Source organism: Narcine bancroftii, chromosome 5 (genome assembly GCF_036971445.1).
Source record: "Narcine bancroftii isolate sNarBan1 chromosome 5, sNarBan1.hap1, whole genome shotgun sequence".
NCBI lineage: Eukaryota > Metazoa > Chordata > Chondrichthyes > Torpediniformes > Narcinidae > Narcine > Narcine bancroftii.
In genome coordinates, this window is record NC_091473.1 from 12,142,451 (window position 1) to 12,170,445 (window position 27,995).

Genomic DNA, 27,995 nt, shown 5'->3' on the forward strand with positions numbered 1-27,995 from the left:
ATCCATCAAAACTGAATGTTGATCATTGATTATAATTTTTTCACTCTTTTGATTAGACTCGTCATCAACCTAAGGAAAACATATTTTGGCAATTAATTACTTTATTCAGATTCCAGTGTAATACATAACATTTCTGGAAAAGCTCATCAGGTTGTACAGGATGCAGAGTTGGGCAGAAAAGTGGCAGATGGAGTTTAATCTGGATAAATGTGAGGTGATATATTTTGGAAGGTCAAATCTGAAGGCTGAGTACAGGATTAATGATTGGATACTTAACATTGGGGAGGAATAGAGGGTCCAAATCCATACATCTCCCAATGATGCTGTGCAGATTGATAGGATGGTTAAGAAGGCCTATGGGATGCTGGGCTTCATTAATAGGATGATTGAATTTAAGAGTTGAGAGGTCATGTTGCAATCTCTGGTGAGACCACACTTAAAGCATTGCATTCATTTCTGGTCACCTCATAATAATAAGGATATGGAAGCTATGGAGAGGGTGCAGAGGAGATTTACCAGGATGTTGCTTGGATTGGAAAATAAGTCTTATGAAGCAAGGTAAGCAGAGTTGGTACTTTCTCTTTGGAGTGGGGAGGAATGAGAGGTGATCTATTAGAGATCTACAAGTTTCTGAGAGACATAGATAAGGTGAACCATCAGTGCCTTTTTCCCCAGGCAGGAGTAGCAAACACCAGAGGATATCCGTACAAAATGAAGGGAAGAAAGTTTAGGGGAGACATCAGGGGTAAGTTTTTAACACAGAGTTATGAGTGCCTGGATGCTTTGCCATGGGTGTTGTTGGAGACTGAAACATTAGGGGCATTTAAGAGACTCTTAAACAGGCACATGGATGGAAGAAAAATAGAAGGTTAAGAGGTAGGAAGGGTTTAATAAATATTTTTGGGAGGAATATAATGTTCTATGCTACCACATTCAGTGAGGATTGGTAAGAACATCTCCTCCAAAATCTCCATCAGTGCCAGAGCACCACAGGGCTTCACTCTTAACCCCCTGCTCTACTCACTTTACACCTATGACTGTGTGGCTTGGCACAACAATAACACGATCTATAACTTTGCCTACGATGCCACGGTAGTGGGTTTTATAAAGAAAGGTAATTAGCATGCAGGATGGAGATTGAAAACTTGGCTGAATGGTTCACCAACAGCAACCTTGCACTCAGTGTCATCAAAACCAAGGAACTGATTGCTGACTTCAGTAAGAGAAAGCCAGAGGTATACAATCCAGTAATCATTGGGAGATCAGAGGTGGAGAGGGTGAGCAAATTTAAGTTCTTGGGAGTCACAATCTTAGAGGATCTTTCCTGAACCCAGCACACTGATGGCTCATGAAGAAAGCACGTCAATACCTCTACTTCCCAGGAGGTTGGGGAAGTATGGTATGACACCAGAAACCTTGGCTAATTTCTACACATGTGCAATGGAAAGTGTGATGACTGGTTAGATCACGGTCTTGTATGGGGACACAAACATTCCTGTGCGTAAAGCCCTTCGAAAGGTAGTGAACATTTCCCAGGACATCTCAGGTAAAAACCCTCCTCACTGAGAACTTCTAGAGGGAACATCGCCGTTGAAGAGCAGCAGGAATCATCAAGGATCCACACAACCCAGCTGCCATCAGGAAAGAGGTATAGGTACCACAAGAGCTCGTTCCATCAGATTCAGGAACAGGTGCTACCCCTCCACCATCAGACTCCTCAGCAACAAACTCAATCAGGGACTCATTTAAGGACTCTTTTACTTGTGCATTTAATTAATGTTTTTATTCTCTTTGTATTGCACAGTCAGTTTTTTTTTATATTTATCTGTTTACAGTTCTTTATTTGTTTACATGTATACGCTATGTACAGTTTTTTTAGCACTACCAATAAGTGGTAATTCTGCCTCACCCACAGAAAAAAGAATCTCAACATTGTATGTACTCTGACAATAAATCTGAACACAGCATCCATTGCAAGTAAAAGGCAATCAATGTTTTGTCAGAACTGTGGAAAAACTCTGTTATCTGCCCCCCATCACTTCCCAGCTTCTTTCTCTTCCACCCTTGCACTTGTATTCATATGTTACATTTCCTCCCTTCTCTCCTCCTCCCCCCCCTCTTTACCTTTTTAATCGGGTGTCTGTCTGTTTTTCCAGATTCCTGATTCATTTACCTTCAATTGTGAAGAATTTTGGGACAATTTGTGCTACACAAATGAAAATTGATGTAGATTATACTTGGAATTGAGCAGTATAAATCTCGTAGATATTCCCACCCACAAACATTTGTATCATTACTGCAAAAGTTTCCATAGGGAACCAATTTCTACATGTAACTTTTATATCCTAGATTACGGTTGCTGGATTTTCTGCTTATACGGACATGAGCCGCGCACATGAAACTGCCAATGAAGTCAGACGAATCCACAAGCATTTAGTGGAATCACAGAATCAAGCACAACTTTATAACAGTAGAGAACGTCTCTTTGATATGCCACTTACCAATGTGAGTATATTTAATTAAACCCTGCAACAGGAATAACCAGAAAAATTCCCACAAGAATCAGTTTCTTCAACTATTCACTGTGTATATTAATGATACAGATACCACTCTCAGGACCTTTGCTGTTGACAAACGAATTTATGTAGTGTAGGAAGTAGCATAAAACTACAAGAGACATTGGAGCAGTGCTAGAGGCAATGCCTATTGGGAATTAACCACATAATCAGGTGGAACTCTTAAAGTGGGCACAGATGCTGGTTTAACCCATCAATGGCATCTTCTGACATGCTGCTATTGCTACTGTGTTACAATTGAGGACTCACTATAGAATTCCATGTAAAAATATGGACTTCTAAATTTTGGGTCAGTCCAATCATGAAAAGAGCTGGGACTCTTTCTCATATAAAGTACTGTATAATTGTGTGTAATAGTCAAATTTTGTGGACTAATTTTTAGGGAAACATTTAGGGAGTTGACTATTACACACGTACTACTTTTGATCATGGTAAGTACCTACATAATTCGGGGTATTGGGAGCTTGGATGGATGGGTAGCCATGACTGAGCGTTAAGTCCGCGTTCAGAGCATCTGGAGTGCAGATGAACAGGTGGGTGGACAGTGTCAAAAATAGAAGGGGTCAACTCTTACATGCGATGTATGAAAAATACCATATTTTTGGATCAAGAATGGGGGTGGGGTCAACTTTTACATGGTATCAATTATTATATGCGTATATATAATATTAGATGCTAGTTCAGGGAATAACTTTTGAGTTTGTGGTTGATAGATTTATGCTGAGCAGTGATTAAGCACTGATTGACCACCGCCAGTGGGCTGATATCGCCTCAAACCGTGCATCTTGGCGCCTCACAGTTTGGCGGGCAGCAACCTCCTTTGAAGAAGACCGCAGAGCCCACCTCACTGACAAAAGGCAAAGGAGGAAAAACCCAACACCCAACCCCAACCAACCAATTTTCCCCTGCAGCCGCTGCAACCGTGTCTGCCTGTCCCGCATCGGACTTGTCAGCCACAAACGAGCCTGCAGCTGACGTGGACTTTTACCCCCTCCATAAATCTTCGTCCGCGAAGCCAAGCCAAAGAAAAGGATTAAGCAATATGGAATCAATGCAACTCACTAAATTTGGAATACAGTCAGGCCATGATCTAACTAATTGCAGAGCAGATGTGATGAACTGAATGATCTACTAATGTTGCCATGTTTCACTACTGTCAATCTCCTCAGACATGTTACTGACCCATATCTTCCCAGGCCATTTACGTAATGGTTTACCAAGCAGCAATCTGTACCGAAGACAATTTTATGAGTGTTAGCAGCTCTTCCTCAAGTGCTATTATTATTGTGAATGAAACTGGATAGTCAGCAAGAGCTTTGAACAGACATTACATGCTATTAAGTATCATCAACTCTCCTGCTGACTATCCAGGTTCATTCATAAATAATAGTTCATGAATGCAGATCAAGATTTTATTCATTGCAATGAAAGTATATAAGAGGAACTTTTTTCTCCTGGAGCCATGTATTGACTACTGTTGCTATATCAGTATGACAGGCTTTACAAGATGGTCAAAGAATTCCAACCCTATCGGGATCTATGGACAACTACATCAGACTGGTTACGCTGGCATGACAGTTGGATGAATGATCCACTGAATACAATTGATGCAGAACAAGTAGAAAGGAATGTAATTGATGCCTACAAGACTGTGCATCGGTGCACCAAGTTCTTCAAGGACATTCCAGGCAAATAGTTGTTTTCTTTTTATTCTACAAAGTATAATATTTTTGATAATTTCAAAAGATGTTTTTAATTAAATAGTATGTTATTGCTTAATTTAAGCATTTCTATTGCACACAAATGAATGTGTTGAATGGGCATGCAATGATGTGCCTACTGTGGCAAAAATCAGTAGTATCTGAGGCCTGGAGGCTGGTGGTCAAGATCAAGATTGGAGTTAGGTTTGTGCACAAGGTGAGTCCCTGGGTATAAGTGTCTGTCAGACAGTTGAATGATCAGGGTCATTTTGGTAATCAGCTAAGTGAACAAAGATTGGGACATAAGATGGGACTCTGGGTCTCAAGGGAGTCGGAACCACTGGTGGGTGGAGACCTTGGGGGAAAACTAGATTGGAACTGTTTAATGGATTTGAAGGTTGTGATCAAGAATTGAGAGTAGTGTTTGATGCACAATTTGGTGGCAGTGATTGGGGTTTGGATAATGTGGGGAAATCATGGTCAAATGATCAGGTTTTTGGATCTTACCCAACTCCGAACTATTATGCCATCATATAGAATAAAAGAGCAAGGGAACAGTTATAAAATATAGAGTTACAATGAAAATAAAAGATCAATTCATACAAAACAAGGGCAGCATGAGAGCATCATTGTGGTGTTCATCCACTCTATTTGGGGTGTGATGGATTCTTCAATATGTTGACTACCTCTGAAGGGGAGCTATATGGAGGAAGTGTGTGTAATATTCTGAGCTGCATTCACCACCTTCAATTCCTTCTTCTAATCAGGAGTAGAGCAGCTCCTATACCACATTGTGAATCATCCAATAAGTATGATTTTGATTATGAACCTGTAGAAGTCGTTGAAGGATGAGAGGGGCCTGTTCAACTTCCTTAGTCTTTTAAGAAAATAGAGGCATTGGTGCACTCTCTTGACCACTTTGTCAAAATGGTTGGTCCAGGTCAGACCACTAGAAAGGTTTGCTAACCTGAACTTGAAACTATCTACTCTTTCAACTTCAGCTCTATTTTTTTTTTCTCTCTCTGTATACAAATTTTTTTATTTTTCACACCATAAATCACAATAGCCATGATATACACTTTTTCTTTTCCACACATTTACAGTGATTTTTTCTCCCCCCCCTCCCTCCTCCCAAGCCACCCCCCCACCCCCCCCCCCTCATCCATTTTAGGTATACAATCTAGGTTGCATTAATTCAGTCAGACAATGTTGTCATTCAACAAAAATACACCAGAAATTCTACTGAGTCCATTCTTTTCTTTTCTTCTCCTTCCATCAACTTAGGTAATGTTTGTTCCCGGTAGGTTTTCGCTATTGTATTTAATGTAAGGCTCCCATACTTGTTCGAATATTTCAATATTATTTCTTAAACTATATGTTATTTTTTCTAATGGAATACATTTATTCATTTCTATATACCATTGTTGTATTTTCAAATTATCTTCTAATTTCCAGGTTGACATAATACATGTTTTTGCTACGGCTAGGGCTATCTTGACAAATCTTTTTTGTGCATCTTCCAAGTCAATTCCAAATTCTTTATTTTTTATGTTACTTAGGAGAAAGATCTCTGGATTCTTTGGTATATTGTTTTCTGTTATTTTATTTAATATCTGATTGAGATCATCCCAAAATTTTTCTACTCTCTCACATGTCCAGATTGCATGAATTGTTGTTCCCCTTTCTTTTTTACATCGAAAACATCTATCAGATACTGTTGGGTCCCATTTATTTAACTTTTGCGGTGTAATGTATAGTCTGTGTAACCAATTATATTGTATCATACGCAGCCTCGTATTTATTGTATTTCTCATCGTTCCAGAACATAATTTCTCCCATGTTTCCTTTTTTATCTTTATATTTAAATCTTGTTCCCATTTTTGTTTAGTTTTACCATTTGTTTCCTCATTCTCCTTTTCTTGCAGTTTGATATACATATTTGTTATAAATCATTTGATTAACATTGTATCTGTAATCACATATTCAAGGTTACTTCCCTCTGGTAAACTCAAATTGCTTCCTAATTTATCTTTCAAGTAGGATCTCAGTTGGTAATATGCCAGCGCTGTATCTCCAGTTATATTGTACTTATCTCTCATTTGTTCAAAGGATAAGAATCTACTTCCTGAAAAACAATTTTCTATTCTTTTAATCCCTTTTTTTTCCCATTTTCTAAAGGAAAGGTTGTCTATTGTAAAAGGGAGTAGCTTATTTTGCGTCAATATTAGTTTTGGTATTTGATAATTTATTTTATTTCTTTCTACATGAATCTTCTTCCATATATTGAGGAGATGGTGTAATACTGGAGAAGTTCTATGTTGTACCAATTTTTCGTCCCATTTATATAATATGTGTTCAGGTATCTTTTCCCCTATTTTATCTAATTCTAGTCTCGTCCAGTCTGGTTTTTCCCTTGTTTGATAAAAATCTGATAGGTATCTTAATTGTGCGGCTCTATAATAATTTTTGAAGTTTGGCAATTGTAAGCCTCCTTGTTTATACCATTCTGTTAATTTATCTAGTGCTATCCTCGGTTTCCCCCCTCTCCATAAAAATCTCCTTATTATTTTCTTTAATTCTTTGAAGAATTTTTCTGTCAGTTGCATTGGCAATGCCTGAAATAAGTATAGTATCCTTGGAAAAATGTTCATTTTAATACAGTTTATCCTTCCTATCAGTGTTAGTGGTAGCTCTTTCCAATGCTCTAAATCGTCCTGTAATTTTTTCATTAGTGGATTGTAATTGAGTTTATATAATTGGCCTAGATTTTTGTTTATTTGCACACCTAGGTATCTTATTGCCTGCATTTGCCATCTGAATGGGGATTCCTCCTTAAATTTTGAGAAATCCGCGTTATTCATAGGCATTGCTTCACTTTTATTTACGTTTATCTTGTATCCCGACACTTCTCCATATTCCTTCAATTTCTTATATAGTTCTTTTATTGATAGTTCTGGTTCTGTTAAGTACACTATCACATCATCCGCAAATAGACTGATTTTATATTCCCTGTCTTTTATTTTTATTCCTTTTATATTATTATCTATTCTTATCGATTCTGCTAGTGGTTCTATAGCTAGCGCAAACAATAATGGTGATAGTGGGCATCCCTGCCGCGTTGACCTGCTTAAGTTAAATTGCTTTGATACATGTCCATTTACTGTCACTTTCGCTAACGGTCCCTTATATAATGCTTTAATCCAATTAATATACTTCTCCGGTAAACTGAATTTTTGCAATACTTTGAACAAGTAATTCCATTCTACTCTGTCGAAGGCCTTCTCTGCGTCTAAAGCAACTGCTACTGCCGGTGCTTTATTTCCTTCTACTGCATGAATTAAGTTAATAAATTTACAAATATTGTCTGTTGTGCGTCTTTTTTTGATAAATCCAGTTTGGTCTAAATTTACCATTTTCGGTACCTGTTCTGCTAATCTGTTTGCTAATAGTTTAGCTATTATCTTATAATCTGTGTTTAGCAAAGATATTGGTCTATATGACGCTGGTGAGAGTGGATCTTTCCCTTGTTTTAGTATCACTGTAATTATTGCTGTTTTACATGAATCTGGTAAGTTTTGTGTCTCATCAATCTGGTTGATTACATCCAGGAGGGGCGGTATTAATAGGTCTTTAAATGTTTTGTAGAATTCTATTGGGAGTCCATCCTCTCCTGGTGTCTTATTATTTGGTAATTTTTTTATTATCTCTTGTATTTCTACTGTTCCAAATGGTTCTGTTAATTTATTTTGTTCCTCTATTTGTAGTTTTGGTAGTTCAATTTTAGTCAAAAATTCATCTATTTTCCCTTCTTTCCCTTCGTTTTCAGTTCGGTATAATTGTTCATAGAATTCTCTGAAGTTTTCCTTAATTTCTTTTGGATTATATGTAATTTGTTTGTCTTTTTTCCTTGTTGCCAATACCATTTTCTTAGTTTGCTCTGTCTTAAGCTGCCATGCTAAGATTTTGTGTGTTTTTTCACCTAGTTCATAATATTTCTGTTTTGTCTTCATTATATTCTTCTCCACCTTATATGTTTGTAATGTTTCATATTTTATTTTTTTATCCGCCAATTCTCTTCTTTTGGTTGTATCTTCCTTTATTGCTAATTTTTTTTCTATGTTTATTATTTCCCTTTCCAACTGCTCTGTTTCCTGATTATAGTCCTTCTTCATCTTGGTTGCATAACTTATTATTTGTCCTCTAATGAATGCTTTCATTGCGTCCCATAGTATAAACTTATCTTCCACTGATTCCGTATTTACTTCAAAGTACATTTTTAATTGTTTTTCAATAAATTCTCTAAAATCCTGTCTTTTAAGTAGCATGGGGTTTAATCTCCATCTATACATTCTTGGAGGGATGTCCTCTAGCTCTATTGCCAATAACAGGGGTGAGTGGTCCGATAATAGTCTAGCTTTATATTCCGTTTTCCTAACTCTCCCTTGAATGTGGGCTGATAACAGGAATAGGTGTATCCTTGAGTATGTTTTATGTCTAGTCGAGTAGTATGAGTATTCCTTTTCCTTTGGGTATTGTTTCCTCCATATGTCCACAAGTTTCATTTCTTGCATTGATTTAATTATAAATTTGGTTACTTTGTTCTTCCTGTTAATTTTTTTCCCCGTTTTATCCATATTTGGATCCAAATTCAGATTGAAATCCCCTCCTATTAGTATGTTCCCTTGCGTATTAGCTACCTTCAAAAAGATATCTTGCATAAACTTTTGATCTTCTTCGTTAGGTGAATATATATTAAGTAGATTCCAAAGCTCTGAATATATCTGACATTTTATCATAACATATCTCCCTGAAATAATCTCCTATTATTTCCTCTTCTATTTTAAATGGCACATTTTTGCTAATTAATATAGCCACTCCTCTTGCTTTTGAATTATACGATGCTGCTGTTACATGTCCTACCCAATCTCTCTTTAATTTCTTGTGCTCCAATTCAGTTAAGTGTGTTTCTTGGACAAATGCTATATCTATTTTTTCCTTTTTCAGTAAATTTAGTAGTTTCTTCCTTTTAATTTGGTTATGTATTCCATTAATATTTAGAGTCATATAGTTCAGCGTAGCCATTTTATATTTTGTTTATCTTCTCTTTCCGTTTTTCCATCATTACCTTTCCTCCTTTTCCATTTCTGTTTTCTTATTTTCAACACTTTACCAGACAACATTCCTACAACATCCAACATTTTCCTTATTCTCCTATTTCTATCTTCTTTATCCCCAATCTCCCCTTCCCCTCCTGAGTTGTCCTTTATCCCTTGTCGGACAACCACATCTCCCCTCTCCATTTGGATTTGCGAATCCACTCGCAAGCGTCAACTGATTTTGCAGTGACCGCTCTTTTCCCCCACCCAGCCCCCCCCAGAAAAGATTTCACTTTTTATATGTCACAAAGGTCACTCTTTTAATTCCCTCCTTATTCTCTCTATTCCATTACCTTCCCTTATTAATTCTTGTCTATACTATCTATGTTTTCCTCTAATTACAGATACTTTCACGTATGCCCATTGTCTCTATTCACTCTTATACCTCTTTACCCGCATACATATCAATCGTGGTCATTTTTACCCTCATTACCCGTCTTCATCCCTCAGTCTATTTTTGTCTTTACCCACATACATATCAATCGTGATCATTTTTGCTCTCATTACCCGTCTTCATCCCTCAGTCTATTTTTGTAATTGTTCTGCAAATTTTCGTGCTTCTTCTGGATCCGAGAACAGTCTGTTTTGTTGTCCTGGAATAAATATTTTCAATACCGCAGGATGCTTCAGTGTAAATTTATATCCTTGCTTCCATAAAATCGCTTTTGCTGTATTGAACTCTTTTCTCTTCTTTAGGAGTTCAAAGCTTATATCTGGATAAATGAAGATTTTTTGCCCTTTATACTCCAGTGGTTTGTTGCCCTCTCTTACTTTTTCCATTGTCTTCTCCAGTACCTTTTCTCTTGTAGTATATCTTAGGAATTTTACTACAATAGATCTTGGTTTTTGTTGTGGTTGTGGTTTAGGGGCCAATGCTCTATGTGCCCTTTCTATTTCCATTTCTTGCTGTAGTTCTGGACATCCTAGGGCCTTAGGGATCCATTCTTTTATAAACTCCCTCATATTCTTGCCTTCTTCAACTTCCTTAAGGCCCACTATCTTTATGTTATTTCTTCTGTTATAATTTTCCATTATATCTATTTTTTGGGCTAGTAATTCTTGTGTCTCTTTAGTTTTTTTATTAGATTCCTCCAATTTCTTTTTTAAGTCTTCTACCTCCATTTCTGCTGCTATTGTCCGTTCTTCCATCTTGTCCATTTTTTTCCCCATTTCTGTTAAGGTCATATCCATTTTATTTATTTTCTTTTCTGTGTTGTTTATTCTTCTTCTTAAATCATTGAATTCCTGTGTTTGCCATTCTTTAAATGACTCCATGTATCCTCTAACAAGAGCAAGTATATCCTTTACCTTGCCTTTCCCTTTATCTATTTCACTGTATTCTTCCTCTTCTTCTTTCTCTGGGTTGGCCATCTGTTGTTTCTTTGATGCCCTTTCCTCCTCTTCTTTCTTGTTTCCATTGTCTTCTGTGGTCTCTTCTTGCTGCAGGTGTTCTGCAGCTGTCGTTGCCGGCTGTGGAGATCGACTCCCCATCTGGTCCCCCCTCCCGTCGGTGTGTTTTTTTTCATGCGCGGTTGCGCACTTTTACTCGGCTCTGTGAGCCATTGTTGTAGTTCTTTTTCTACCGACCTGAGGTAGTGGGATCCTCTCTCCACAGCGGGCCTCTTCGGACAGGTAAGGCCTTCACCTTTTTCCTCCGTTGTCTTCTCTTCCTCTCTTCTTTCCGTTGATTTTGATTTTTCTCCTTTTGTCTCCATCTTCTTTCCACCTTTATACTCACTTTTCTTTAACTTGTATTTCTGTGCCTTTGTATTTTCTCTTGTTTTTCCGGACTTTTCTGGAGAGGGCTGGAGTTCTCCGTCCGGCCACTACTCCATCACGTGACTCCTCCAACTTCAGCTCTATTTGATGTGAACAGGGCTGTGGTCTCTGCCCCCTGTCCATTGATCATCCCTTTCATCTTATTAATGTTGACAGAGAGGTTATTATCTTAGCATCATCTGAATGACTTTTAATCTTCTTTCTGTATTCTGTATCTTAATTATTTGATACCTGGCCATTGACTGTGATATTGTCAGCAAAATTGAAGATTGATTGGAGTGGTATTTGATTATGTAGTCATGAGTGTAGAGGGAGTACAGTCAAATGAGTTGCCAGAAAAAGTGGTAGAAGCAGGCATAATTACAATATTTAGAAGATATTCGTCTAAATATTTAGAAGATTTTGAGGGCGATGAGATATTCAAATGCAGCCAAATGGGTAACTTTGACACAATGGACCAAACAGTCCTTTTCTGTGCTGCAAACTGTATGACTCACCAAAATGAATTTAACACCCACCAGATGTTTACCATCTGGGTCCTTCTGACCCACTCTTCAGCTTGATGATGTTTGTTTCTTCCATTCTTCAGTGCAAATTATATTGCTTCATTCTCTTTTGATTTATACCAAATTAATTTAGACTTTCCCTGAGGTACTTCTTAATTTTCCTGTGGTCACAGGTCTGAACAGTGAAATGTAACTTGTCCAGGTTGATGTACAGGTAGATCCCAACTTTACAATGGGGTTCGGTTCCAAGACTCGCATCGTACTTTGAATTTATCGTAAATCGGGGTCTATGTGTACGAATAAAAAACATACTGTGACAGTCTTATCATGCATTCCTGGAATAAGCCACAAAAAAAACCAGAGTTCAGGCACAGGTGGGCTGGGGCGTCGGGAGCTCAGATGCACAGGCGGTCAGGGAGAGGACATTGAAAACCTTTATTCAAACGTTGTAGTTTGGTCCACAGCACTGAGCAGGCTGTGTGCAACTTGCTGGAGGGAGACACACTCAACATTCCTCTTGCTCCCACCACTCAATCTATCCCCCGTTTTTTGGTGGGGGACAAGCATGACGACCCTGTTCTCAGCACTTCCCTCTGCTTCACTCACCATCTTCTCCTCATGGCACTAGGTAACCAGAGGCAGTGATGTCACGTCACAACCTACATTGTGACTAGGAATGCATGTGCAGATTGCTGTTGCTCTCTCTTCCTCCCCAGCGCTGGCAATCTGCGCATGCATTTCAAATCACCTTTTTTTTAAAAACAGCGTTGGTTCCGTCAAAGCACATTTCCTTGACGGCACTAGAGGAGCACTGAAATGATGACCCTTGGTGGGGGGGGGGGGGGGGGATGTGGTGGTGGGAAGTGATCTGTGTGTGCTGATTGGATGGAAGCATTTCCTTCAGAGAAGGAAAAGCAGCCACATTGATACTGGTGGACTCCAATTCAAAACAGATTATGATCATCATAACTTCAAAATATTGTCAGTTGGAACATTGTAATTCAGGGTCTATCTGTACTTGCTTATCTGGTTCAGGGCAACGAGAATCCAAAGGTAACTCTACCCAGTTTAACTGGCATGGATGTATTGGAATTTTTTTGTTGATTGTAATGAAGTTAACATCTATAAATAAAGACTTGAAACTGAAACAAAAAAATGTTACAATTGTAATTGGCCTTCCTTATTGCCTCTTGTACAATTTTCAATGAAGTCAATGATTCGTTCAGAGGCAGAGCAAACTGATTGCATATGACGTTAAACACTCATTACCAGGTTATTTTACGGGTTCAGCATTGTGGAGAAGAGAGATTCTGCTCTCATTCAACATCTGCACAAAAAGCAAACTAAGTATTATGTGGATTAGAATATTGGAATTTGCATAAATTTTATTAAAACTTTAAAAATAACTGGTTAAGATATTTGGGTTGAAACTAAAGGCTATGCAAAAATGAATGTATGCAGAATTAATGGAAGATTTTCACAAACCATTTACAAAGATGGTGCCGGGGAAAAAAAAAGCATTGAGAAATTTATCTACTTAAGAAATGTTTCTGGAACATGCTACTCTACTTGGTTGGGAAAATTAATTTAAATGGTTTCACAAGAAAACAAAACAAGTACGTGAAACAAATGTAAATGAAAGATGCAGCAAAGGCTGTGGCAGGTTGGATGATTTGGAAAAATGTAATATCAGCCTAGAGTCTTGTGTCTCATTTACCTTATCCACCTATTATCTGTTGCCTGTGGGCCTGTTGTCCTCCCCCTGCAACCCCCTACCATTTTATTCAGTCGCCTGGCCTCATTTTGCTCATACCTTGATGAAGTGTTCAGGCTAGAAACATTGGTTATTTATCTTTGCTATATTAAGTACACTTAATACATATGGGCATGCTCTCCATTGCAGGCAAAATCTTCGCTAGGATTCTCCTAAATAGAATAATACCTAGTGTCGCCAAAAATGTTCTCCCAGAATCACAGTGCGGCATTCGTGCAAACAGAGGAACTACTGACATGGTCTTTGCCCTCAGACAGCTCCAAGAAAAGTGCAGAGAACAAAACAAAGGACTCTACATCACCTTTGTTGACCTCACCAAAGCCTTCGACACCGTGAGTAGGAAAGGGCTTTGGCAAATACTAGAGCGTCTCGGATGCCCCCCAAAGTTCCTCAACATGGTTATCCAACTGCACGAAAACCAACAAGGTCGGGTCAGATACAGCAATGAGCTCTCTGAACCCTTCTCTATTAACAATGGCGTGAAGCAAGGCTGCGTTCTCGCACCAACTCTCTTTTCAATCTTCTTCAGCATGATGCTGAAACAAGCCATGAAAGACCTCAAAAATGAAGACGCTGTTTACATCCGGTACCGCACGGATGGCAGTCTCTTCAATCTGAGGCGCCTGCAAGCTCATACCAAGACACAAGAGCAACTTGTCCATGAACTACTCTTTGCAGATGATGCCGCTTTAGTTGCCCATTCAGAGCCAGCTCTTCAGCGCTTGACGTCTTGATTTGCGGAAACTGCCAAAATGTTTGACCTGGAAGTCAGCCTGAATAAAACTGAGGTCCTCCATCAGCCAGCTCCCCACCATGACTACCAGCCCCCCAACATCTCCATCGGGCACACAAAACTCAAAACGGTCAACCAGTTTACCTATCTCGGCTGCACCATTTCATCGGATGCAAGGATCGACAACGAGATAGACAACAGACTCGCCAAGGCAAATAGCGCTTTTGGAAGACTACACAAAAGAGTCTGGAAAAACAACCAACTGAAAAACCTCACAAAGATTAGTGTATACAGAGCCGTTGCCATACCCACACTCCTGTTCGGCTCCGAATCATGGGTCCTCTACTGGCATCACCTACGGCTCCTAGAATGCTTCCACCAGCATTGTCTCCGCTCCATCCTCAACATTCATTGGAGCGACTTCATCACCAACATCGAAGTACTCGAGATGGCAGAGGCCGACAGCATTGAATCCACGCTGCTGAAGATCAGACTGCGCTGGGTAGGTCACGTCTGCAGAATGGAGGACCATCGCCTTCCCAAGATCGTGTTATATGGCGAGCTCTCCACTGGCCACCGTGACAGAGGTGCACCAAAGAAGAGGTACAAGGACTGCCTAAAGAAATCTCTTGGTGCCTGCCACATTGACCACCGCCAGTGGGCTGATATCGCCTCAAACCGTGCATCTTGGCGCATCACAGTTTGGCGGGCAGCAACCTCCTTTGAAGAAGACCGCAGAGCCCACCTCACTGACAAAAGACAAAGGAGGAAAAACCCAACACCCAATCCCAACCAACCAATTATCCCTTGTAACCGCTGCAACCGTGTCTGCCTGTCCCGCATCGGACTTGTCAGTCACAAACGAGCCTGCTGCTGACGTGGACATTACCCCTCCATAAATCTTCGTCTGCGAAGCCAAGCCAAATAAGAATTAAATACACTTTATGACCTGCTGAGATTATCCAGCATTGTGTTTTTACTATCATCATAGACTATCAGGGTGAATAATCCATGAATAATTCCCTTGCCTTCTTCTTTATAAATTACTGAATATGCATCAGGATTACTGAATAAACATTTCATTGATATAAACAAATAGGAATATTGGGTATTTTGAGGACTACCTTTGATAATACCAAAGAGGTTAAATGAAACCCCATTTTGCTTTTATTTTAGAAGAAATATTGTAACATTCACTTTGTGACACTGTAGGCCAAGGTCATTCTTGATTTGCTCTTTGTAGACAAAATTCAGATATCCACTAATCATATCTTTTTATTTACCAATTACAGGTCTTTCAGATGTTGCACTGAAAATCCGATCAATGATTGAAGAATTTAAGCCATATATCTCCCTGATTCAAGCACTGCGGAATCCTGGGATGCGAAACCGGCACTGGGAACTAATATCAGAGAAGATCCAAAAAACAATCAAGCCTAAGGCTAATCTGACGTTTGCCCGATGTTTAGACATGGATCTTCAATACCATATAGAAGCAATTGCCAAGGTAGCAGAAGTTGCTGGAAAGGAATATGCCATTGAACAGGTAAATTCTCAGAACTTGGCTCTAAAGTTGAAATAAAGAATTTTTGTTCGTGGATGTTGGAAGAATGATGATGACCACCCAGAACTGGTTCTGAGGCTATTTTTATCCTTGCCTTTAGTAATGACTGAAGGTAGTTCTTTATATTTCTTTAGCGTGAACCAATCTGGGTGGGATAAAATGAACCAAGACTCGCAATCCAAAATTCTTTTTAAAATTTATCAGAACTAAAGAAAAACACAACGTCCAAGCTGACATTACAAATACAGTCAACTCTGATTATCCAAAATCAGAATCTCTGAAATGATCATTTAACCAAATTTTAAAAAAAAAATTTCAGATAAATGAGGATACCTGAAACAAATCAGAAATCCTCATTTATCTGAAATTTTTTCAGAGTCAACTGACCAGGGATGTCGGGCTGCCAGCGGCAGCACAGACCTTGGGCCTGCAAGTAGGTCATCCCAGTTATCATTGAGAGGATGTAGTTCCCATGTCTAAAGATGATCATCCCTGATCACAGTGCTCTTGCAATTTGCAAACATGTTTTTCTCCAAATACATGTTTGGATGTTACAAATATCACACCCCTGACAACTGATTTATGTAATGTCTCCCTCTTGATCTGTGTGAAAGAAGCCTGTTTATGTCCATAAATTGCTTGATTTAATGTTATTGTAATAATTTTTCATAAGTAAGTTGTTTTGATGGGGAAGGGTTCTTGGTTTATTAGCACCTGGAAAAGCCCTTACTTAGCAGGCATTTATCTGTTGACAGCCAGATTCAAAAAAGTTCTACAAAGAAAGCAGCTAAATAAATCATGTCCTTGGATTAGGTTTATTTGTGTCTCTGAAATTATTGCTCCTTTTGCAGATGCTTCAGCTTCCTGTCTGTTTTAAAGGTTACTTTGAATAAAAGAGGACCTATGGTATTAGGGGCAGAGTGATATAAGGGCAGTGATATTAGGACTATGATCAGTACATTTGCAGATGACAGCCATGCAAAGGTAATATGGTGCATTCAAGTTAAAATGGATTTAGTTGCATGTAGATGGTGGGCCATATAATGGCAAATAAAACTTAAATTGAAGAAATATATGGCAATGCATTTTTGTAGGACTAATACAAAATGCTTGTATAATTTCCAGGGAACAATATGCTAATAAGGGGGAGAGAGAGAGAGGGAGAGGGAGAGGGGTAGGAAGATGGGGGTGGCCTGCTCCTGCTTCCACTTAATTGTATTTTTATTTCTCCTTGTTAAATGTTTCAATGTACCTCAATTTTAGATGTTGATTCCCTTATTTTATAATTATGTACCCTCCTTCAAGACTCTCAGTAGTAAAACCTTATGAACATCTACCTTGTCTTGCCCGCTTAGAACCTGATATGCTTCTAAAGTTAAAGGAACTTCCTTAGCTGCTCATTTCAGGAACTAGTTCAGTGAATCGCTTTTGGACTGCTTCCAAAGTTGATATGTCCTTTGTTGTTTAAAATAAAAGTTCCCAAACCGTGTTGACTTGGTTTGATGACATTAATCTTTTCTAAATGTCTGCCTGTTTCCTCCTTGATTATAGATGCTAGCATCTTGGCAACATCTGACCTTAAGAAAAATGGCCTGTAGTTTCTCAATAGTTTCTCCTTCCTTTCTTGAATGGGGGCGTACCATTTTCAGTTTTCCAATAAATTGGCAGCCTCCGAGATCTCAGTATTTCTGTGTCCACTATTTCTGCATTTATATTTTTTTAAATCTTTGGATTCAGGTCATTGGGTCTTGGTGACTTTTCTGCCTTTATCCCTATTAGTTTTTCCAATATCATCATTCACTGAGTGGAAATTATTGATATTGCATGACCAATATTCAGAAATAACTATTCTCACCACCTCTGTCCAAATTTCCACCATTCTCTTAGCTCACCCCAGTACCATAATTGCACTTTTCCACTGAATCAGTGTCCTTTCAGAACCAAAAAATAGAAAAATCTCAATGTTAGTAAGGGAAATCAAAGTTCACTATTTTGCCCTCATAAAAAGTTGCATTATTAGATCTCAACTGTAGAATTATACCCTGTCTTGGTATTATGTAAGGGAGAATATATATTGTGACCTTGAAAAGGTTTTGAAAAGAGACAGACAGGAAATCATTTCAGGCTCTAAGAATCTCATTCATTCAAAAATGTTTAATAAATTACCTTCTACTGAGTTTGAATAATTAAAATGTTGTCCAGCTTTCTTATTGAGAGAATATTTCAGTGTAATTGAGTAGTGAACATCAGGGGACATGTTTAATTTATTGTAATATACTGTTATTATTTATACCATCCATTCCTAGAGAGTACACGGCAGATACATTCAAGAGATAAAATGGTCTCTATCTGTACCTGTGTTCCAATATTTTGACCCTTTGGCCTATTATCTGTTTAGAAATAATATTGTTGGGGAACATTCTTTGCTCCTCATGTTTATGAAATGGCCTGAAATATTTGTGTCTCTCAATGTGTCATCTTTATCTTATGCAATCTAGTCTTTGATATGAACTAATACTCTTTAAATTTTAGATAACATTTCTGAGATACAGAGTAGCTCACAGCACTGTAGGGTATCTTCACTACAAAGAGTGCAACTGTTCAACAAGGCAACTGACCACTATGTCCATAATGACTTGAGGATTGGCCATTAAAAGGTTGTATCTCCAGTAATACTTGCATTCCATAGTTAATTAAAGTAATTTTAAAAATTGTATTTTGGATATGTCAGGACTTCACTGCAAGCATTCTAATTTCTAAAACATTTCCAATCTATGATAGGCTAATGTTATACCAACAATAAGCAATCAGCTGCTAAGAAGTGAATGTTTTCGTCAAAGAAAAAACTCTAAGTCCTAATGTTCAAAATCTTATTTATAGGCCCTGGATAAGATGGAGGCTGAATGGGAAAATATTTTGTTTGATGTGATGCCATACAAAGAAACAGGAACCTTTATCTTGAAAAGTCCAGATGAAGCTTCTCAATTACTGGATGATCATATTGTTATGACACAAAGCATGGCTTTCTCACCTTATAAGAAGCCATATGAAACAAGGATCAACAGTTGGGAAAGCAAACTCCGTTTGACCCAGGTGAGATATGCAATGATGCGTAATTCAGCAAGATTTCCGAACCAGAATGCAATCACTACAAATTTACAGCTTGGCCAGCAATCATAACTCTATAGTCAATAGAAGATGGAAAGAAAGAAAATTTAGTCCTCCATATCTGATAAGAATGTCATCAGAAATGAAAATAGATGATACTAGAAATGGTCAGTGGTTCAGGAGCATTTATGCAGAGAAAGAAACAGAATTAACATTTGAAGTTGACGATCTCTATTTATTTATTTATTTATCTATCTATCTGTTTGTTTATTTATTTATTTTCTGATTTATTATTTATTTATTTATTATTTATTATTTTTAAAAATAATAGCATTGCTGCGCGGGAGAGACAGACACCGAGTGATTGCAAGCACAAACCGCGCGTCAAATGCAGCCGAGCCAATCACCGCCCAGCCCCAAGTTGATGATCTTTCATGAAGAAATTAGTAGATTTATCCTTAAAGACCTGGTCAAGATTACAACCACAGCAAAAAATGAATAAGTGATTATGCTTCAAGTGGCACTGTCAAAGATTACATTATATTTGTATTTTTTCAGGACGTCCTGGAAGAATGGCTGCAGTGTCAGAGATCTTGGATTTACCTGGAACCTATCTTCAGCTCCGATGATATTAACAGACAGCTGCCAGTGGAAAGTAAACGATATCATACCATGGAACGGCTATGGATATCTATAATGAAAAATGCAAATGAAAATAGACAGGTATGATTACCATTATGCTTTTATTGTTGGCAGCTGTCAGTTTTTAATGATCTAATTATATTACTCAATTGCTTTTTGGCTAAAACATGTGAAGTATCATCGATAAACTATTTGCTCTCATGTCTCTGGTGTCTTGATTTCAAACCAGTTGCATGAGACTGATGGGATGAATGGCCCCTTATAGAGGTTCCTCTGGACCTGTCTCCAAATTGATATATTAGTTTATTAATATGCAACTCAGATTCCACTCTTCCACCTAAATTTTATTCCATATTTTCTTTAAATCTGGATTTTCTTTTGTTGTTTCTTGACTATGTGCCATCTCCTACCCAGGTATGTGTGCCTCAATTCTGGCTATATAACCTGGTTGAATGTTCCATAGGTCAACTCACATCTTAACAGCCATTCTTGACCCAAGTCCATAATTTCTACTTTCATTATTTTACCCTACTTCCTTCTTGTCTCAATCATTCTTATCAATGTTGGCTGTGCAGATTATTCCAGTGGTTAATCATCACAACTCTCTGATCTTCCTGCAGCATACTTTTGTATGCAATATGCTTTAGAAGAAGGCTGTTGGAGTTCATGGGCTTATTGTGAAGGATTGAATTAGTGTCTTGACCAGGACAGAAATCTAACTAAGCCTATCTCATTAAATGAAACTTCCTGTTTGTTTAGTTGAGAAAGTGTCAGTTTTAGTAGGTTCTCAGACAGATGAGTCTGAACACAAGAGTTTGCAATCAAACATAACTGTATTGATACAACAATTAATAAAAGAGCATGGGAAAATCATAGCGGAAAAGAGTGTGGGAAAATATGTGCACAATTTATAAAGGAGCATGAAAACATTGTAACGGGAAACAAAGAGGGGAGAATGTTAAACAGTACACAATTATTAATTCACTCAGGCAATGCAGACATTCACATACTATAAGCACCTTGCTGGACCCCTGATTGAGAGGAGGTGGATCTGATACTACTATATCTCGAGGGGTATATGCACGGTCTCGGACCCCTGATTAGTTGAAAGTGGCAGATCTATTGCCAGTATTGAGCTACAGCAATACCACGGCTCAGCTTTCAGTGTAATGTGCACCTTACCTCGCGACCCTTCCAAGCGACATCTACAGTAGCGACCTGCAAGGAGCAGTGTCCAGGGCTATCACCACAAGGCAGAATGTCTTCTGTGCTGGTGCTAAATACATGGCTCTAGCCAATAAGGATGCTAGGTGATTTGAACCAGCCAATGGCAAGGTGTGCACTGACCAGTGGGCAGACCCCAATCTTAAATGACATTCCACCTGCAAACTGTAACTTTATCTACAATTTGCAACTTTAAAAAAAAAATTATTTTTGATTTTTTTTTCAAAAATATACATAGTAACATTTTAAATATACAATATATTAAACTTTTTCTTACAAACACAACAAACAAAAACAAAACAGTCCCTTCCTCCCTCCCCCCCTCCACGCATACAGATCTGTTCACCACCAGAGCTTACATATATTTTGAGTATATGGAGTATAACTGAGGAAACGATGTATTTGTATGTATAATAGTTACTTTTATAACCTTTTTTCCCTTTTTTATTATTGTATCTGGGCCCCAATGTGGTCCAGGTATGGCTGCCAGACCTTTACAAAAGTGTCATATTTATTCTTTAAGTTATATGTGAATTTTTTCCCCCATAGGTATACAGCTGTTCATTTCCACAGTCCATCATGCTTTAAGTAGAGGGGAGTGATTCCGATGCAGTTTTTCACTACCGTCAGTGCTATTTTTATAAATGAGATTTGACATTTGGTCATTTTGTTGCTTATTTTCATAAAATTACCTAATAGATATAGCTCTGGGCCACTCCTGTTATCCTTGTTAATTTTTCTGCAATTTCTTGCCAAAATGGCCTTACCTTCATGCACGACCACATAGCTTATAGAAAAGTTCCTGCCTCAATCCCACATCTGAAACACGTCTCTGAAATTTTAGCTTTTGATCTGTGTAACTTTTGTGGGATAAGATATAATTAGTGTAAAAAAATTAGACTGAACCAATTCATAATCTTGCATTTATAATTGTTGTCATGCTGTCCTTGCACCAATCTGACCAGTTTCTTTCTGAAATCGCCACACCCAAGTCCAACTCCCATCTTTCCCTTCACCTCTGCAACCCTGATTTTGCACTTTTCCTCTGGAGGGCATAGTACATTTTTGTTATAAATTTGGGTGTATTTCCCACCCAGACCATTCATTCAGTTTCACTAATTTTAGGTGGGGTCAACATTGGTTCCCAACTTTCTCTTAAGAATAATCTAAGGTGGAGAAAACAGAAGAAGGTCCCATTGGCCATTCCATATTTGTGTTTTAATTGTTCAAAGGATATAAGAGTTCCTTCCGTCTAACAGTCCTCATCTTATACCTTTGCCATGCCACAAATTTAATATTCTATTTCCCATGTTCAAAGGCAATAATATATTTTTACACAATGTTGCTTTTATTGATATCCCTACTTTTTTTTCCTATATATTCATTAATTTCTTGCCACGTTCTAATCATATGTATTAAAATGGGATTATCCACCTTTTTCTTTAGTGATTTGACACTCCATTTATAGATAAAATCCTTTGCTTCTCCCCCTCCATTGAGTACATTCCCATTTGAACCCAAGACAGGGGGTTGACTTCAGTGAAGAAGACTACAAGAAATCTAGCCTATACAGCTACTGGGAGTCTTAATTCCTCCCAGCCCCTAGTCCCATGTTAGTTTTTCCAGTGCCATTCTTGGTACCTTCTTACTCCATAAGAATTGTCTAATATGGTTGTTCAGTAGCTTAAAAAATTTATAGGTAACGGAATAGGCAGCAATTAAAAAAGGTATTGCAGTCTTGGCACCACTTTCATTTTGACACAGTTAACCATTCTCACCAAAGTAATCGATAAGTCTCTCTATTTCTGTATGTTTCTTTCTGTCTTCCCAAGAAGAGGAACATCATTCAGTTTGAATAGATTTTACAAGTTATTGTCATTTGCTATTCCAATATATTTTATTCTATCCATCTTCCATTTAAATTGACTTCCCTTTTGGTATCTTTCATGTTCAAAATTTGTTAATGGAGTTATTTCACTTTTATCCATGTTTATTTTATAGCCTGATATTCTTCCATATTTTTCTAGTGCTCCTTATAATTATTCCAAATATTTAGCCGGTTCTGATAGGTACAATACCACAACATCGGCGAATAAACTGATTTTGTGTTCTTCTTGCCCAACTTTGAAGCTCTTTATATTCAGATCCCTCCCTAATGTCTCTGCCAGTGGTTCAATTGCTAAAATTATAAGTGCTGGGGATAGGGGACATCTCTGTCTACTTGATCTACTCAAGGTGAACACCACTGACATCTGATTATTTGTTATTATTTTAGTTTGTGGTTTATGGTATAAAATTTTAATCTAATTCATAAATGTTTTGCCTAAATCAAAATTTTCCAGTATTTTAAATAAAAAGAGCCTCTCTAAATGGTCAAATGGAGACTGTAATACTTGGATTTTATTCAGATTTTGCCATGTATTATATTATATAATCTTCCTAGACTATTTGAGGAATGCTTTCCTTTAACAAATTCTGCTTGATTCATATGTATCAGTTTTGGCAAGTATTGTCCTAAACTATTAGTCAATTATTTCACGAGTATTTTAAAATCAGCATTTAATAGAGATAATGGTCTGATGAAGTTTTTAGTGGGTTCCTATTCTCTTTTGGTAACACTAATAATTGTGGTTGAGAATGATTCCGGGAAGGTCTGTGGTTCCACAGCTTGGTCCAAGGCATCCATTAACAGGGGCATTAATAATTATTTGAATTATCTATAAAATTCAGTTGAAATTCCATCCTCCCCCAGTGATTTATTAGCCTGTAGGGTGCCCATTCCCTTTTTTGATTTCTTCCTTTGTGAAGGGAGTGTCTAGTTCTATCCTTTCTCTCTTCTAGTTTTGGAAATTCGATATTTATCAAAAGTTCTTCCATTTCATTCTCATCTCCTTGTAATTTTGATTTGTATAATTTCTGGTAATATTGTCTAAAAATTTCATTAATTTCTTTTTGGTTATATGCTAGGGTATCTGTCTCTGTTTTTATAGCATTTATCATTCTTGACTCCTCTGTTTTAATCTGCCAAGTGAAAACTTTGTGCACCCATTCACCTAACTTATAGTATTGTTATTTAGTTTTTAAGGTAGCTTTTTCTGTCTTGTATTTTTGTACTGTATTGTAGTTTAGCTTTTTATTCTCCAGTAATCTGTATTCTTCTTGTAGTCCAATTCTTTAATTAAAAAAAAATTCTTTAATATTTTTCTCCCCACTGTTTACTTCTTCCAGATGTTCCCTCTTAAAGTTATTTTTATAGGATATAATTTGTCCCCTTAAATATGCTTTGGGCATGTTCCATATCAAAAAAGCTATTATTAATAGATGGCAGATTTGTTTCACAAAATATTTCTATCAGTCTCTTTATAAATTCACAAGTCTGTTCTTTTAATCAATGTAGTATTGAGATACCATCTGTATACATTCTCTTGCTTTTCCATTATTGCTACAGTTAATATTAATGGAGAGATAGAAGTTTCGTTAGGTTTTTATCACTCTACTTTTTAACTGGGAAGACATTAAAAATAAGTCAATCCTTTTTAAAAAATTTTTTTATTCTTCACACTATGAACCACATTAACCAAACTACACACAAGCATTTCTCTCTTGAATATAGACAGTGTCATTTTCTCCCCTTTTCCCCCCTCCCTTCCCTCCATCCTTCCCCCCCCTCCCTACCCACTAAACATTCAACATATACAATACAATAAACCCATTAAACAATGTCATCACACACTGAAAATAAACAAGAAAATTGTGTCATCTACTTTTACACACTGAGTCAGTTCATTTCGTCGTCTTTTCATTCTGTCATTTTAGGGGGTGGAGGTCCATGGTAGGCCCTCTCTGTTGTGTTCCTTGTATGGTTCCCAAATTTGTTCGAATACTGTGATGTTATTTTTCCAATGGAATACATTTATTCATTTCTATGTACCATTGCTGTACTCTCAGGCTCTCTTCTGATTTCCAGGTTGACATTATACATTTTTTTGCTACAGCTAAGGCTATCATAATATACTTAACAGAAACAGAATTATCAATAAAAGAATTACATAAGAAATTGAAGGAATATGGAGAAGTATCGTGGTACAAGATCAACGCAAATAAAAGTGAAGCGATGCCAATGAATAATACGGATTTCACAAAGTTTAAGAAAGAATCACCATTTAAATGGCAGACACAAGCAATTCGATACCTAGGTCTTTGGCTTGGCTTTGCGGACAAAGATTTATGGAGGGGTAAATGTCCACATCAGCTGCAGGCTCATTTGTGGCTGACAAGTCCGATGCGGGACAGGCAGACACAGTTGCAGCGGTTGCAGAGGAAAATTGGTTGGTTGGGGTTGGGTGTTGGGTTTTTCCTCCTTTGTCTTTTGTCAGTGAGGTGGGCTCTGCGGTCTTCTTCAAAGGAGGTTGCTGCTCGCCGAACTGTGAGGCGCCAAGATGCACGGTTTGAGGCGATATCAGCACACTGGAGGTGGTCAGTGTGGCAGGCACCAAGAGATTTCTTTAGGCAGTCCTTGTACCTCTTCTTTGGTGCACATCTGTCACGGTGGCCAGTGGAGAGCTCGCCATATAACATGATCTTGGGAAGGCGATGGTCCTCCATTCTGGAGACATGACCTACCCAGCGCAGTTGGATCTTCAGCAGCGTGGATTCGATGCTGTCAGCCTCTGCCATCTCGAGTACTTCGATGTTAGGGATGAAGTCGCTCCAATGAATGTTGAGGATGGAGCGGAGACAACGCTGGTGGAAGCGTTCTAGGAGCCGTAGGTGATGCCGGTAGAGGATCCATGATTCAGAGCCGAACAGGAGTGTGGGTATGACAACGGCTCTGTATACGCTAATCTTTGTGAGGTTTTTCAGTTGGTTGTTTTTCCAGACTCTTTTGTGTAGTCTTCCAAAAGCGCTATTTGCCTTGGCGAGTCTGTTGTCTATCTCGTTGTCGATCCTTGCATCCGATGAAATGGTGCAGCCGAGATAGGTAAACTGGTTGACCGTTTTGAGTTTTGTGTGACCGATGGAGATGTGGGGGGGGGCTGGTAGTCATGGTGGGGAGCTGGCTGATGGAGGACCTCAGTTTTCTTCAGGCTGACTTCCAGGCCAAAAATACCTAGGTATTAGACTAGATAATAACCTAGGCCATCTATAGAAATTAAATTATCAGCCATTAATGAAGAAATTACAAGATGACTTAGAACATTGGAAAGATTTACTACTAACACTGATAGGAAGGGTAAATTGTATTAAAATGAATATCTTCCCAAGGATACAATATCTATTTCAATTGTTACCATTTCCCTTAACAGAGAAATTCTTCAATGAGTTAAAGAAAATAATAAGGAAATTCTTATGGAAAGGGGGGAAACAGAGGATAGCACTAGATGAATTAACAGAATAGTACCAACAAAGGGGCCTACAGCTACCAAACTTGAGTTTGAGTCTATCATGTTCCAATTTAATAAGATGCGTTTCCTGAGAAAGATTATATCCACTTTTAATTTCTTTAAGTATGCCAAGATCCACTTCCTCTTCACTGTTCTGTTTATCCTGTTATATTAAGACTAATAAACTTTAGTGTTTTATCCGTACCATTTTTCAAACAGATATTGTGTAACAATAAAATCTTTACAATTAAAAAAAATATTGTTGTAACATTTCACTTTTAAGAGACATTTCCAACTCGTACATTCCCCTTTTAAGAAACATGCATCCCTAGCTCTGATGGTGTCGTTGACCCTAGTACCCGGAAGCCCGCGATAAAAGTCCATGGATTCTTCCAAAGAAGAAGAAGAAACCCTCCTTTTAAAACCATTTGAATGTGTGTTTGCATGATTTTGCACTGAGGACCAAAGAGCACTCTTTTGTCCGGTTGTAATTGGATGATAATGAACTTGGGGAAATCAGTGAAAGGTATCTTATCATTGACATTATGCTGGTTAGTTGATTAATATTTTAATCCCTTTCCACAGGTTATTGAATTATGCTCTGATGGAAGGCTGCTAGAGAATTTGCGCGAATGTAACAAACAACTTGACCTTGTGCAGAAAGGTCTCAGTGAATATTTGGAGACAAAGAGGAGCTCTTTCCCAAGGTACACAGGATATTTTTCATTGTTAAAAAACTTTTGAGAAAGAGTTTTTTATTGTTGACACAAGAAATGTTCTAGAATGGATTTCCTGGATTTTATAGATCAACTTGTTGGAGAAAATGAGATTATGTAATTGTATAAATTAGTGGGAGGCCTCCTTAAAAATTTGACTCTTTAAAAAAAAGCAAAGTGGGCAATTACTCAGAAAAATCATTACAATGTTTTCAGACTAGTCCTGAAAATAATGACATGGCACTAATTAAACATTGCAGTTTTTCTCTTCCAGCACGTTAGATGTACCACAAAGGCAGGACTATTGCATCTGAATGAAAAGTATGAGAGTTTGAGTCTATTTCAGAGATAATTCTAACAGTGCTGAATAAAATAAGGTTGAAAATAGAATAGAATCACTTTCTTTGCCAGGCTGTTCCACAGATCTGCATAACCCATCTATTCTCAGTTAATACCAATTCATTCTTGCATCTTCAACTGGACTTCTACACTCGAAACCAACTTCCAATGATATTTTTCTACACCCAAGACTCCTCCTGTTGATGACATGGAAATGAGATTGGCATCAGAAGCACCACAGGCAGCCAGGGGGGGACAGCTTGGGTGGATGCAGAGAAGGATTCAACACTGAAGATTTTAACTACCCAGGGTTCAACTTCATAACTACATGAGATACCTGTGCCCAGTGAGATCTCTGAATTCCTGTGACTTTGAAGACTGTCTTGTGTACATGCCTGGACTCCCATCACAGTTGAAATCAAGATTACAACCATTCTAAGCTTCCAGTCACTGCATCTATGCTCTACCTCTCAGTTTGCTGTTCACTGCTATATTAGGAAGCTAAATAACTATACTCAAGGAAACAAAGCCACATCTACCTTATTTCAGCACAGATGATGAGGCTGTAATGGTTCACTGGAGGCTTAAACGAACTGGCTTGGTGGGTTCCGAGTGACGTCATTTGGAATGTGCAGGGTTTTCAAAAGCTGCGTGTGACTGAGTAAATGATTTTTACTGAACTTCAACTTGACTACGTCTGATCATTTTCTCGTTCTTCATTTCGCACTGCGACACAGTTGCTATATTGGTAACCCCGACGAACCCAAACAGATTTTGGACCCAACATGGACAAT

General features: G+C 38.0%; 1 protein-coding gene and 1 long non-coding RNA gene across 6 annotated transcripts in view; one reads left to right on the top strand and one right to left on the bottom strand.

Moving 5' to 3' along the window:
* Positions 1-27,995, top strand: part of dnah1 (dynein, axonemal, heavy chain 1) — a 431,328-nt gene that overhangs the window by 106,393 nt on the left and 296,940 nt on the right. For all 4 annotated transcript variants that reach the window (XM_069936771.1, XM_069936773.1, XM_069936772.1 and 1 more), the window contains 6 exons: positions 2,350-2,505; positions 4,066-4,264; positions 15,517-15,770; positions 18,669-18,881; positions 19,455-19,619; positions 26,732-26,853. In XM_069936771.1, the coding sequence (XP_069792872.1) occupies positions 2,350-2,505; positions 4,066-4,264; positions 15,517-15,770; positions 18,669-18,881; positions 19,455-19,619; positions 26,732-26,853 (1,109 nt within the window). The remainder of the gene's footprint in view (positions 1-2,349; positions 2,506-4,065; positions 4,265-15,516; positions 15,771-18,668; positions 18,882-19,454; positions 19,620-26,731; positions 26,854-27,995) is intronic.
* Positions 5-27,821, bottom strand: LOC138763132 (uncharacterized). 2 transcript variants are annotated; one of them, XR_011357335.1, is made up of 3 exons: positions 27,741-27,821; positions 19,500-19,587; positions 5-69 (listed from the first exon to the last, which is right to left on the bottom strand). It is a non-coding gene; the product is annotated as an uncharacterized lncRNA (long non-coding RNA). The 2 variants fall into 2 exon arrangements; XR_011357334.1 differs by lacking the exon at positions 27,741-27,821 and adding an exon at positions 21,530-21,617.